General features: G+C 34.4%; 1 protein-coding gene across 1 annotated transcript; it reads left to right on the top strand.

Moving 5' to 3' along the window:
* Positions 1–1,999: 1,999 nt before the first annotated feature.
* On the top strand, positions 2,000–10,094 carry LOC753064 (cell death abnormality protein 1). Its single transcript, XM_001176229.4, has 5 exons — positions 2,000–2,148; positions 3,110–3,187; positions 7,761–7,892; positions 9,143–9,256; positions 9,913–10,094. The coding sequence occupies exons 2-5, from the start codon at positions 3,124–3,126 to the stop codon at positions 9,975–9,977; spliced, it is 375 nt and encodes a 124-aa protein (XP_001176229.1). The 5' UTR covers positions 2,000–2,148; positions 3,110–3,123; the 3' UTR covers positions 9,978–10,094.
* Positions 10,095–14,435: the final 4,341 nt, after the last annotated feature.

The raw sequence follows: 14,435 nt of genomic DNA, 5'->3' as shown, positions 1-14,435 counted from the left end.
GAGATACTCTTTGAGTATGGCATTTTCATACAAGTATAAAGGTGGGTCTAGGTCAAAACATGATTACTTATCAATGGTCATATCGTCTTGACTTCTTTTTACTCAATTTCTTTGATGCTATTGAAAAAAATGAGAAGCAAATGTATTTTGCTGTATTTATATGAAGGAAAAAATTGAGAAGCTTGAAGAAAATGTGTGTGGAAAAATATTGTTAAAGTGATAAAATTAAAGAACCTAACATGATTTTTGTTGTCCATGTGCCGAATTCCAACTGTAGAAAACATGGAATTGAGTGTATTGATATATGAATGAGAATATAAATGAAGAAAGTATTAGTTTAGGTGTGTAATAAGACGTTACTTTTGTTGTATTACTGTATGAATGAAAAGTCAATAAAAGGCTCAATGTTTTTTGTCAAAGAAACATTAAAAAGAGAAAGGACAAGATGTAATTCTCATTATTCTTTATTATAATCTGCTTTGTTCATAATTTCAGAGTGGGGTGTGAATGTGTGTGTGAACAGAGAAAAAAGGAGATTGTGTGAAAGAGAAGGTGGTGAGATGGTTGGGGTGAGATGCAGAGGGAGAGAAGAGAAGGGTGAAAACATTATTAATTATTCATAATTTTTGTTGTTGGTGAAGAACTACTTCCTTCCAAATTTGGTAGTTTCTGAATATCAGTTTAATAAAATTAAGTATGGATTGATTGATTGATTGATTGATTTTTATTCGACAAGCTTCCAACATACAACAATATACAATAATAACAGATCAAAAATAAGTCAGCTTGAACAGGATAACCCACGAAAGCTCGAGAGCTTATTTCCAGTGGGGTCCCTTACAGACATGTATAAAATTAATACGTTAAAATAGAAATATTTACAGACAGATAAGAAAATTAAAAGAACTACTTATAAAAGATAATAATAATAATAACAACATTAAACTGATGATAGAAATGATATTAAGTACAAGAAGAAAAAGAAGAAGGAGAAGAAAAAAAAGAGGAGAAGGAAGAAGAGGAAAATAATGATGAATTTGTAGAATTTCTATAACGTACGAAAACATAAGTATATACAACATGAAAAAGTATGAACCGACAGAAGAATAACAATTTCAATCATATAACATGTCATTCACTTCTCTTCTCTGACTGTCAAGTATTAGGTATTCCTTTAATTTCCTCTTAAAATGATCATAGTTTTCTATTTCTTTTACACCATTGGGAAGGGAATTCCAATGTTTTATGGCATTGTAATAAAATAATGGAGGAGGCCTGGGGGGGGGGGGGGGGGGGGGTCCATGTATGGTCGGCTGTACTGTATAGAAGGTGTCTCATGAAAAAGTAATCGTCAAAAAAAAAATATGATAATCTGTTCCTGAAAGTAAATAAACCATTTTTGTAATAAAATCTAATTTAATGCATGAATCCATGTTAATTTATAATTTAATTCCCTTGTAATTAATAATTGTCAGAATGCAAATTGCATACATTGTTTTTGCAAACATTGTGGCTACCTAACAACAAGTAATATGCAATTCACAATTTGACTTAAAATGCCTATTCTTTTAATACCCGAGTCTCTCATAGATCTGCTTACCAATCGTACTTCTTAAACAAAAGTTGTTCTTGCACTCAAAACTTTCCAGAGGCTTTCCACGCACATGCATGTATCAACAATTAAATCGTTAGTTCTGGAGAGGAACATGAATAAATTGAAACGCATCAGTAAATAGGTCTATTATTAGAGACGCGCTCCTCCCGACCCGTCACAATAGAAATAATATGTCAAGTACCTGTGCTCCTAATGCATTCATACATTTATTTGCAGATTGATGGCACAGGTGCAAACATTCCTCTTTGTTAGATGCACGCTGATTGGTCGCTTGTATTCTATGGGCGTGATTTCGTCGAGTAGCGTACGCAGTCTCACCGCGAAGCTCTAGCCATGCTAATTTGTTAGCCCGCGATACCGGAAGAATTCTGGTAAAGTTTCCAAAGTGAGTGTACGGAAAGCTGTACCGGTGATACACTCCACTGCTCAGCCGATTGTAAGAACGTACATTCGGCTCGACTTGTGTGACTGTAAATGACTGCCGTGTTTTATAGAACTACATCGTTCTGTTTTTGTCGCCGAGTTCACTTTAGGTAAGCAAGTTTTATTTTAACATGATGATGATTGATGAATGAGTGATTTGACAGGGTTTGGAAGATGCAGTTTGCTTGCTCTTGGAAGTATGAAAGTATAATTTGTATGGGCGGGGTAGCAGACGTCAGATTGAATTGTGCACTGTAGTGCTTGACTTCTCTTTTCATCCTCGAATCGCTTTACCATGACATGAACTGTGCCATGCTTGTGCACGGCACTCCCAATGACAAACTACATTGATTAGAATGCAAATTACTGAGAAGGAGAAGGAGAAAGAAGAGGAGGAGAAGGAGAAAGTAGAAGGGAAGAAGAAGAAAGAAAAAAAGTAACAGATAAGAAGGGGTAAGGAAAAGGAAACAAAGTCTAAGGGAGAAAGATTAGAAAAAACAACATAGGAAGGGAGGAAATGAAGAATAAAGAGACAATCGATGTGACTGCACAACAGTGAAACATTATCAAGGGAGAACATACGAAATGAATTCTATTGTTTGTCCACAAGAAATAGCTAGGTGAGTTGTCTGTGACTAAATCACAATGCACTGACCAAATCGCCAATTTGAAATTTACTTTGATTTATAGTGATCTCATTTTTAAAATTTTATTTTTGGTTTGATTTATATCAAACTTTTACCCTCCTGTTTCTCTTATATCTTCTACTATCATATGACAAAGGTTGGGTTGCCCTTTAATTGTAGCTTCATCATAGTCTGATGGGATGGAGGACTTTACGTATGTTACCAGAGTATTAAAATTTATTAAAAAGTATTAAAATCCATTTTGCTATCTTTTTTTATCAACAAAGAATTGTCACTAGTAGATGGGGTATCGGTTAATAAAGTGATTATTAATCCAATCGATTTTCCCATTTTAAAAAAAAAAAGATTTAGGAATAATGCACTATTTCATTATAATTACATAACGCAAGTCATTTTCCATTTTCTTTTCTCGTCTTTGAAACAGTCCATCCAGTCATCATGGTGCGTGCTTTCCTTGTGCTATCTCTTGCAGTGACTTTCTACTTTGCTCTGGAAGCGAAAGGTAAGGTATACTTGTACATTATTGATGGTCTCACAAGGCTTGGGGGGGGGGGGGGGGGGTGCAAGATGCACCCTCCCCTCGATGAAAATTAGTATTTTTTAAAATTTTCATTCTCTCTCTCTCTCTAAGTGCCATATCGCTTGGCTTTGGCGATCATGCTGTTCCACAACCCTCGGCTCCTAGCCTTCTGTATTAGTGCCACTCCCAGTTCTTTCACTCCTCTCTCTTCCAATAATTTCTGCAGACTGTCCATCCAAAGTATCCTCCTTCTTCCCCTACTCCTCCTTCCCACAATTTTCCCTGTCAAAGCCAGATTCTCTAGGCCTTCTTTATGTGTAATGTGACCTATGAACTTTAACTTCAACATTTTCATTCTACTACTTCTATTATTTTTATTTTTCTTTTGTGGTTGTTGAGAGAGCTCTTTTTTAAGCATTGTTTATTCATCTGTTTATGCTCTGATGTACAGTATTCGTCTCTAATGCACACCCTCTTTCAACATTGTTTTTATACATGTACATGTATATCCTTATGACTGCTATTAGCCCGCCCACTTGCATAATTCTGTGACGACTGACCTTCATGCTAGTACCATGCACCCCCATTGTTTTAGGTTCATACAAACATAATGTTGACAGTGATGTTGAAGGGCATGTAAGCATTTATTAGACCAAGTGTTATCCATACAATGTATATGTACTCTAAAGAAGAGCAGTGCAAAATATTTTCAGATATTTAAGTTCATTTAATTTTATATAACTTGTATTAGTGAGTATATAATTAATTCAGTAATTTTTGTCTTATCATTTAATTGCATAAAGCCGTGGAAACAACCTGTCTTCTGCATCTCAAAATTAGCTTCTTTTAATAGCTATATTAGGCATATAAACTACATACTTTTAATTTAATTGTGCTAAGAAATTTGTATCAAACATCCGTTAAATCCATGAAGAATTGTACTTTAAATTGGTGAGCATAGAGGAGGGGAAAATGTGCCCCTCCCTATCACCGAAGTGTTCTCCTTTGCCAATTAAGCAAAATTTATTAATATATTCTATATTGTGGGGGCTTTGTCAGATTTTGACACATGTATATGTGGGGCCTTCTCCCACCAAATTAAAGAATCCTGGACCCACAACTGTTGATACAGTAGGGATATCTTTGTTGATATTTTGTTTATAAGGAAATACATTTTAGTTATAGCTTATAGGGCAGATTTCATTATCTCATAGTGACGAAGTTAAGCAAATCCAAGATCTTGGTATTTATATATATATATATATATATATATATATATATATATATATATATATATATATATATATATATGTTGTGTTTTTTTTTTTTGTTTTTTTTTGGGGGGGGGGGTGGTTAATCTTTTATCAGAATATTTTGTAAAATTTTTCTGTTTACAAATTACAAGCCAGTAATGTAATATTTCCATTTTCCAACCCAATTTTGGCAGAAAATCAATGTGAAAAATACAGCAATTTTTTTTCTCCAGAAAGTTATACATACATTGTACAACCTGTACAGCTTCAGATTTTTTATATTCAAAATAAATAGTCTAATTCTAATCTGGTGTCACTTAATGTAAGTACAGATACATTATCAAAATCTTTTTTTTTTTTGGGGGGGGGGGGGGGCATAAACTTCTCCACATCCCCATTTTTTTCTTCTTCAAATACATGTGTAATATGGACTCGAACTCAAATTGAATTCTTTCTGTAAACTGAACGTAACATTACATTTAGGTCAGCAATCCTTACTCTTTTATTCATTATTTTTTGCAACAAATGTCATATACAGTGTAAGAGTTATTAAATAAATCATTTGTCAGATTTTTCTATAGCTAAGTTAAAAATCACAACCTGTATCATGGTAAAGGATAGCTTGCATATTGAGTATAAGAATATAAATTGAGAGCCCTTCCCTTTAATATCCTAAATTCAAGTACATTATTTTCCCTGTCTAAGAACATGACCTAGATTAAATCAACTTGGGATATATTACATTCATTTCCATGTATTAAGCTTGATGTTCTGACACACATACGATTGGTTTCGATCAGGAAGAAATCCAATGGATGATTTTTCACCAGTCACTCCTAAGCATTTCTAGAGCAAGAAATATCAATTTACAGTTACATGACCAATTTGTAGGCATACTTCTTTATTCTATATTGAAAAATTAACAAACATTAGTTCAGGCAATAAGTCATGTTGTATGTGGCATGTACAAGGAACATAAAGATTTATCCTGTTCATGGTATATGATGACCATTGCTAATCATTTCCCATTGCTAATTGCTCAAAGATTGTGTTAGCCCCCCCCCCCCCCTCCTTTTTCAATAATTTTCCCCCTCATTATACCATGTTTTGGACTTATTACAATTCATCTTAACATGTAGTTCATTACCTAAAACCTGTTCATAGACCAATCCATAGCATTTTTTTTTAAATAGGGCACTCAAAAGTATATTTACAATGATTATGAAAAATTACAGAATTATGAACTAATCAACTAAAGGGCATATATATGCAAACTTTCCAAAATGTTGGCCTGTTTTTCCCATGTTTGGTAGTGATAATAATTGAAAGATAACAGACCATCTCTGCAATGTGAGACAAAGCAAATTTTATAGTTCAGTAGTCTGAAGATTTGATTTTATGGTGGAAATGTAGAAGTAATGGATCATACAATTCAGGAAACTTTGATGGTAAACTTGTGTGAGCTTGAATTTTCTGTTTAAATTGGGCAATTGTTTGTACTCTGAAAGAAGGAAACTTTGATGGTAAACTTGTGTGGGCTTGAATTTTCTGTTTATTGGGCAATTGTTTGTACTCTGAACGAAGGAAACTTTGATGGTGAACTTGTGTGAATGCATCTAAGCGCCAGTAATTTGACCCTGCTGTAGGTGTGTCAGTACTTTGGTATCTGACAGCAATGACCCCATCTACATTTGAGGTCAACCAGCCAGACTTCCCACTAGTCTTACCCTAAGAGACCCATTTGTTTTACTTTATATTGTCTATGTGCATTCTGGTTTTCTGAATGTAGAATTTAAGCTATATTTGCTGCAAGAAAGATGAAAATAATGCCCTGTATCTGTGATCTGAAATTTTGAAACAAGCATCCCTGATCTGTAAAGGATTTCCACATTTTCATATTGCCCCCCCCCCCCCCCCCCCCGCAAAAAAAAAAAAATGTTAAGAAGGTTATGGAAGTTGAGACTATAGGCCTTCAAAATCAGACCATATGTTGCAAAGATGTGTTTTGCCATTTGATGTGGCTGACTTAATGAAGTGGCCTTACTGGCCTAGAATATATCAATTAGCTGCCCTTTTTTTAAATTTTAACCCTCAAAGTCTTGACAAATCTTTTATAAATCGTGATATTGCTATTATGTTCCTTATTTTGAATCTCTATATACATATATCTCATCTTTGAACCAACTTTTTCTGTATTAGGAACCTATGTAGTATGTACTGGAGAGATTTCTTAAAGAATGTGCTGCTTAAAGATTGGGGATAGATCTGCATACAAACCTGTCAAAAATCTCCATTATTGAGATTGGCTACATTAAAAAGCAGTTAAAAATAGGGAGGTATTTTCATTCATATGCAAATTGTGCAGCCAGTCTCAGTACTGGGGTTGTAAACAGAAAATTTCTGCCTTGCCTTCTTTGGTCACCCATTGTAATAAGATTTTCAAAAAGATTTTCCTACACATGGATTGATATTGATAATTCTTTGCTTTAAGTTATTCTGAATATACCGTATGCAATAGTTAAGGGGTTTTCATCGATTCTACTATTGAAATAATTAATGTTTATGCATGTCTTCTACCTATGAGGTGCTTAAAAGGTAACTTTGACAGATGAGAATTACACTGCCTATTCCCAAACAGTTTGCGTAGAGAAAATATGAATAGAGAAAAGTTTTGTAAAACTGATTTTTATTCAAATATTTTGTTTAGTATAACCACTTTTTTTTTATTCATTTGGTCATGTATATGTAGGCCCCAAACATTCAGTTAAAGAGATAGTTGAGTTTTGTTGCAAAGGGCGCTACACAAAAAAAGAAAATTGTGAGATAATGAAAAAATACAATTTAAATGACAAAATCATCTTTGTTTGATCAAAATCGGTTCAAAGAAAGCTAAAATATCCATAAATATAACCATTTCTAATATTGGTGGTGCCCCACAAGTATTCGGTAATTTTGAACCAGCCATTGAAAAATGAGATAGCCCTTATACGTTTTAATCCAGCCAATGCTAATATCGGCATTTTGTTGGCTTTTTTGTGTTGGTTATAATTAATTAACGATCACTGTACTTTTTTTAAAGTGGACTCGGATTGGAATGTCTCTTATTCAATCTACATTTTTGTAAATTCACGCGTTTTGGGGTCTAAAATGACCTTTTTAGTATCCTACATATTTTGTTGATACATGTGTGTACAAGTACCAGTTCATTGAATTATGATGATTAGGAAACGAATGTATAGCAATAGTAAATTCATCCAGATGAATTGATCAAATATATATCTCCTTTCATGTTGTGTCTACAGCTGAGCTGGAATGTACCACTGTGTTCAAGGGGTGTAACATCGTAGGCCAGCAGTGTGAGTGCGGAAAGCAGACGGCATGTGAAAATCCATGGATGTTTGCTAGCAGCAAGCTCTGTCGCCATGCTATGTTTGGTAAGAACAAATCTGCTCATAGTCTGTTGAATCTGTTCATCTTTTCTTCATTATCGGATTCATTTTCCTTCAAATTATATCCATAATAGAGATTTACTATCCTTGTGTCATCTTCAGATCGTAGTCAAATCAATTCTAATTGTTTGAAATACTCTTTTGAGAGTGGTTTCCATTATATTCCATATGAGCCAAGTCCATGCACGGACAAATTTAAGAAATCCCTGAAACATATCTCTTTCTTTTAATTTGTACTTATTTTAAGTCTAATTCAATATTGTGTAATATTTATTTTGTAAATTCTGTAATACCGTAGTTGTACTATGTAGAACATACATGTACTAAGTGCTACCGGTAGTTATATTTGTTACAATGAATTTTCAACTTAAAAATTAAGTGATTGCTAATGACTCCTATTAAAGAGTTACAAATTACAGAGAGTTGCTTGAATGAATCGGTCCATAGCTTATAATCTCAGTGTGATTGATGTAGGTAGGTATGAGCCTAATGAGGGACCCTAATCAGCAGCACTTCTTGAAGGCCTTTATTATTCAGACCCCATGCTGGTTTGGTAATGGGGAGAACAAAATGGGATAGCCTAGGAAGAAAATAGATTCTGTTGTTTAGACTGGATTAGAAGAGTATCATAACAAGTGGGCAGGAAAACAGATTGGGAAAGGAAACGGACGGTTTCCCTGCTGTTTTATGGAGCATAAGAGGAAGATTAACAGGAAAAATTAGAAATACAATTATTTACATTGTGCAGTAGGTTGCATAGGAAGCTGACTAGACAGAAAGTTTGGGAGAGAAAGGAAAGAGATGGATAGGAATATAGAAGGGGAGAGAAAGGGCCGGGCGTAGAGAGAAGGACAAGGAGGAGAGAGGGAAAGGAAGGAGAGAGGGAAAGGAAGGAAGTAGGAAAACGCAAGCAATTATAAGAGGAAAGGTCAGAGGCTTCTTGCATAAAGAGTGGTATTTAAACACAATTAACACAACTCAATATTTAACCAATCAGGAAAATATACTGGGCCTATATAAGTACTACAGTGTACATAGGTAAAGAAGGATGAAAACGATCTGTTCCACCCCTTCCCCCCTCCTCCATAACCTCCCCTATTCTCATAGTTTTTTTGGGGGCCTATTCTCTCCTTTCCCCATATTTCTCATTAAAAATAATGGCTTCCCTCCCCCCCCCCCCTCTTTTCTTCTCGCCTTCCACACTTTTGTCTTCTTGTTCCATTCCCATCATGCAGGGGATGCTTGCAAGAACCATGTCTGCCATAACCAGGGGGTGTGCGTTCAGCAGAAGGAAGGTGCCATCTGCAAGTGTGCCGGCACTGGTTTCTATGGTGACCACTGTGAACAGGGTAAGTCTTTTTAGATTTAAAAGATTTTTTTTGTGCAGTAAAATTGCCGGATTTTTATTCTCTTTTTAAAGGGGCACTTTATTCTCGAAATTGATGTGACAAGACATGGGGGAAAATGGATGAGGATGTTGAATGTGTTACAGTGTATATCTTCAAGTGCATAACAGATATCATGAGCTGTACAGTAATACACTTCCTAAGAAGCTCTCCACTCGCCTTTCACATCCTAATATTTCAGGCCAATATATGCCTTCTAAACCATGTATAATTTGGCTTTCAAACAAATATTTGAATATATTTCTTCTTGAGGTTCTTGATGGTCATATGAAAAGTAGAATTGAAATTGTGAGAATTTCTAAGCCTTCCAATCAGAAAAAAGCGCCAAATCAGTTGCGAAGGGCTATGATTATATACAGAATGACCACCAAACGGTAGTCAGTTGGGCTTTTGCTGTGACTGGAGGGCTCATAGCATCTTGTATGTTCAATATTAATAGACCTCAATGAAGAACCTTTAGTTGTGTTTTTAATTTCCTGTCGTTTAATCCTATTTTGCCTTTCAAAATCTAAACTTTGTCACGATGTAAGATGTGATATGGCCTTTAAACAAAAGAAATGATACTCAAATACTCCTTCATTTTATCTCTTTCTCACCAGTTTGCCCAGCCACAGAGGAGATGAAGAGAATGGATGCCCTCCCTACTGCCTGTGTTATACCATAAAGATGATAAGAGATGATCTTCCATATTATCTTGCATTTCATAATTGACAATCTAGTCTTCCATCTCTGAAATACATGCTGTCAATCAGGCCGGGTCATTGCGGTATTTGAGTACCAGGTTTTTGTATACCTTTACATTTTTTCCTACGCGTGTTTGCGCTTTTGCTAAAAAAAAAATGAAAACTAATTGGATTAGTTTCAGAGATTTGTTAGCACCATTACAAGCATCAGTTCAAGCGTGATATTAGCCGGCAAACATCTTGAAATATGTGGGGTTTAGCATAAAACCGGCACTTATAACTTCAATGGGCATCATGGGCATGGGAGATTAAATGAAAGACAAAATCCAAAAAAAAAGTGGTCTCGGCTATTAATTGTTTTTGTATAGATAAAAAGAAATATTTTTGAGATGAAAGCATACTCATAATACCGCCAATGGCCTTTCAACAGCACATATTTCGTTTCTTATAATATTCTTTTGGGGTAGGGGATGTCATGATTTTCTATTTTCCCTGAACTGCATCAGGAAGTGATAATGAGCTCATTCTTGTCTGTTCCAATCAGATTTTCAGGAACGTTACAATTACTTGCTAGCTATTTTATTTCAAAAACTTAAAACACAACGAAGGAAAAAGAAGGGGGGGGGGGTTGGAAGGGAAAAGATCTGTGATCTTTTAAACTATGCCTCAACTCAAATGAAATGGTAAATTTTCTTCTTTTATATAATGTAATCTTGATCTCACCCTTTATGGAGCATATAACAAGTTTTATCATCCTTCATATTTCTTGGACAGTATTTTGACACCAACTAGTATTTGTCTAACCCACCATCATTTGTGCTGCACTGCACTGCCATTTTCTAATAAATTACATGTAATTATTGTAAAGTGTTTTCAATTATTTTTTCTTCTACTAAAATTTAAACCTATGAAGTATTGATTGTAGAGAACTTTTTTTTTAAGAATTAGGAGAAATGTGTGAAAATATGGGCTGACCTAAACATGTTAAATGTATTCACAAACAGAATTTATCTGTTTTTCACCCTGTAACAATGTTTTCATAATAATTAAATGTTGGTGCTATGTTTATATGCAACATGATTTTGATTATGTAACATCTACATATATGTGTCTGTGCCCTCTTATTGAGAGAAAATGTTGATAACATACATGTCTACAAACTTCTGATTATTTAAAGCAATTCTTAGTTTGATACATTATTTGCACTGTAATGCATTTATAAAATGTGTTGACGTTTTAGTTTACTTACAACCTTCATTTTGATACGTAATATGGTGCTATTGTGAATGTTGACTGTATGAATAAAAGCTGTTCAGTATTACTAAATTCATCTTTATCTTCATAACAAATCATGACATCTAAAGGTCAGTTTCATTCTTGAGAAACCAGATTATTGAATTATGTTTTATAGGTCAATGTCACTCGTAGACATTCTTTTTTATATTTTACTTTTGATTATCATATGCTCTCAAATGTAGAGGCAGTTATTGTCCATGTTTTTGCTTTTTAACATTGCTTTTTAAAAGTATAACATGTAAATAATTATATTTAACATTTTAGCTTTCATAATGTACATTCTTTGCTTATACACCTCATTTAATATCATTTCATACTTAACAGCTCAGTATGATATATTTATTTATATAGTTTTGCATTGTAGCTTGTATTTTGTATTAAAATATTGTTCACCTGTATTTATGGAATCCTGTCTTTTTTGTCATGTGTTTTAACAAGGTTACTTCATATTTGTATCACACCGATTACATTTCACATTTCACCACAAGCACATGAAAATGTAGAGTCCCAGAAAAACGAGAATCAAACAAAAGATTATTGTGAGCAAAATATTAGCTGTATAAATTTAATTTCTTGTTCTTCATTTAGTATATTAGTAGAAGTAATGGACTTTTGATTGGTAAATCGATATTTGCTTCACTGTACCGGTAGTATCTCGTGCGAACATGATTTAAGAAAGGCTTTGAAAGATAATACAAGATTTCCATTTTAAAAAAATTAGAGGCAAATACCAATTTTGGTGATGATTGGGGCAATGAAAAGGGAAAAGATGGAAAAGTATCTATGGGAGTATCGTGGGAGGAAATTAAGACATCGTGATTTTGTTTACCTTGGCTACAGGACTATAGTTTCTTGTGGAAATTTAGTGTATTGCCGGACTTGTTCTTTAAAGAAATCCTATTTACAATCCAAATGCCACTTTTTATTCTCACCAATATTTCCGCTATCCTTTAATCTAAGATGATTGCATTACTTCTGCCCTTGTTATTAATAATAATAATAATAGCCTAATAGTCCACTCCAAATTTTATTAAACCGAAACGGAAATTCATGTCATGTTCACCATGATCATAATGCTTTCAAGGTTTTATTAAAATTTGGCACAAGTGGATCTTCAGTTGCTATTTCAAAACAATTTAAAAGTATTGGCAATGGTTTTTCTAGGTATACATTTAAAATTTCATTGGGATTGGTCGGGTCATTAATACAATAAAGACATTTCATTTTGTTTTACTTAAGAATCATTTATTAACATTTCCAAAATAAGTAAAATACGATATGACACAAATACATGTAGTACCTTACACCTAATAATGCTGTATGTTTTAAAACAGTATTTCAATGTGTGATCGAACATGTGGGGGTAATGGCATGCACAGGGGATTAACACCGCGTTGAGTCATGATTTACTCTGCACGTAGGGATAATTCTAAATTGATTACCGGTAAGAAGCGTGACCAATCATTGTAACCTATGACAAAGACACCCCTGGTATGATTCATATGAAGAACCTTTGTCACAGGGCATTTGATCATGATTGAGGCTAAAATTTCTGATTTATTTAAAGGGCCCATAACATCGAAATACAAGTGTATTCCTGTTGGTGTGCAGTCCTGCATACATCTCATATTTTGATATGTAAACTTGTGAATTTGTTTTATAGATATTTAAATATTTTTTGACATTTGTTTTTCAAACTTGCTAAGCTCCACCCAAAAGAACTCCAGATCTCATTCCCCTTGTGACATCATCTGTCAATCATCAATGAGCTAACTTGAGAAAGGGCATGTAACTTTGCTAAAGTTGACCAGAATACACAATGGTATGTAATTTCCCCCAGCTTATCACACGTTCATAATAGAATTGCATGCTTCCATACATAATTATGTACAATACATCATCATCATTGCCTTTGTCTTCCTGGTGATGCTACAGCATGCCTGACATAGAAACTTGTATGCTGCTATTGTATTACGTATTGTCACAGGTGGTCGACTTCGGCAAAGATACATACCACTTTCTCAAGTTAGCTCATTGATGACTGACAGATGATGTCACAAGGGGAGTAAGATCTAGAGGTTTTTGGGGTGGAGCTTAGCAAGTTTGAAAAACAAATATGTCAAAAAATATTTAAATATCTATGAAACAAATTCACAAGTTTACATATCAAATATGAAGGACTGCACACCAACAGGAATACACTTGTATTTCGATGTCATGGGCCCTTTAAAATGACAGTTCATTGATTGCTTATTAGCTCATTTTGGCATTACATGTACATCTGATATTTACCTGTATGTGAATTTGAAAATAAAAGATTTGAAAATTGTCTGGTGTTATTTTTTTTTAAATGGCCAAGTAATAACTCACTTCAGAGATAGCTCTTGTACAAATGACCCCGAATATACATGGAGGATTCCCATGTTTGTGCATTTAAGAATAATTCCTGTCATCTCGATTGGCCTTACAGTTTTGTACAAATGACCTTTATCTGCCCATGTGCAGACAGTATGACACTCTGAAGTGGCTTATTATATCCCTGGGTCATTCTGTGTTAGATCACCCAATAGGGACTTTTAGATTTACACGACGAGAGTGTGGACTGCCGTGTGTTAACACTATGAACATGACGGACAATGAAAGCGGACAAAATATACAGTTCCTCAGGTAGACAAAGGAACATCCCTTCACTGTTTATTATGTAAAAATGTGTAGAACAGGTGTCACATACATAATCACCTGTTCTACACATTTTTACATAATAACAGTGAAGGGATGTTCCTTTGTCTACCGGAGGAACTGTATATTTTGTCCGCTTTCGTCATGATCATAGTGTAAGGCACTGGGCTGTGCATTAAAAGGATGTCACATGTGGCGGTCCACGTTCTCGTAAATCTTAAAGTCCCTAATGGACTAAACTGGGTATAGAGGAGTATTAACCGAGGCTTTTAATAGCTGAAACATAAGTTTTAGCTACAATGGCCATTTAAATTTGCCATTATGTCCCATGTTTGAACACCATAAAGTTCAGCAGAAACTATGAAAATCACTACACGAATTGGCAACTTTGTCGACAGAAACCTCCTTTGTGACTTCTGGCCATAAGAAGATTTGAATTTTATAATAAAAAAAATTACAGAGAA

Source organism: Strongylocentrotus purpuratus, unplaced genomic scaffold (assembly GCF_000002235.5).
Source record: "Strongylocentrotus purpuratus isolate Spur 01 unplaced genomic scaffold, Spur_5.0 spur5_scaffold_11, whole genome shotgun sequence".
NCBI lineage: Eukaryota > Metazoa > Echinodermata > Echinoidea > Camarodonta > Strongylocentrotidae > Strongylocentrotus > Strongylocentrotus purpuratus.
Note: the sequence above shows the minus strand (reverse complement) of the source record. Positions and strands in the feature narration are given on the sequence as shown.

Coding starts and splice junctions, on each gene's coding strand:
- LOC753064 (XM_001176229.4), top strand. CDS start 3,124: ATGGTGCGTGCTTTCCTTGTGCTATCTCTTGCAGTGACTTTCTACTTT. Junction 3,188..7,760: donor CTTTGCTCTGGAAGCGAAAG/GTAAGGTATACT, acceptor TTGTGTCTACAG/CTGAGCTGGAATGTACCACT. Junction 7,893..9,142: donor CTGTCGCCATGCTATGTTTG/GTAAGAACAAAT, acceptor CCCATCATGCAG/GGGATGCTTGCAAGAACCAT.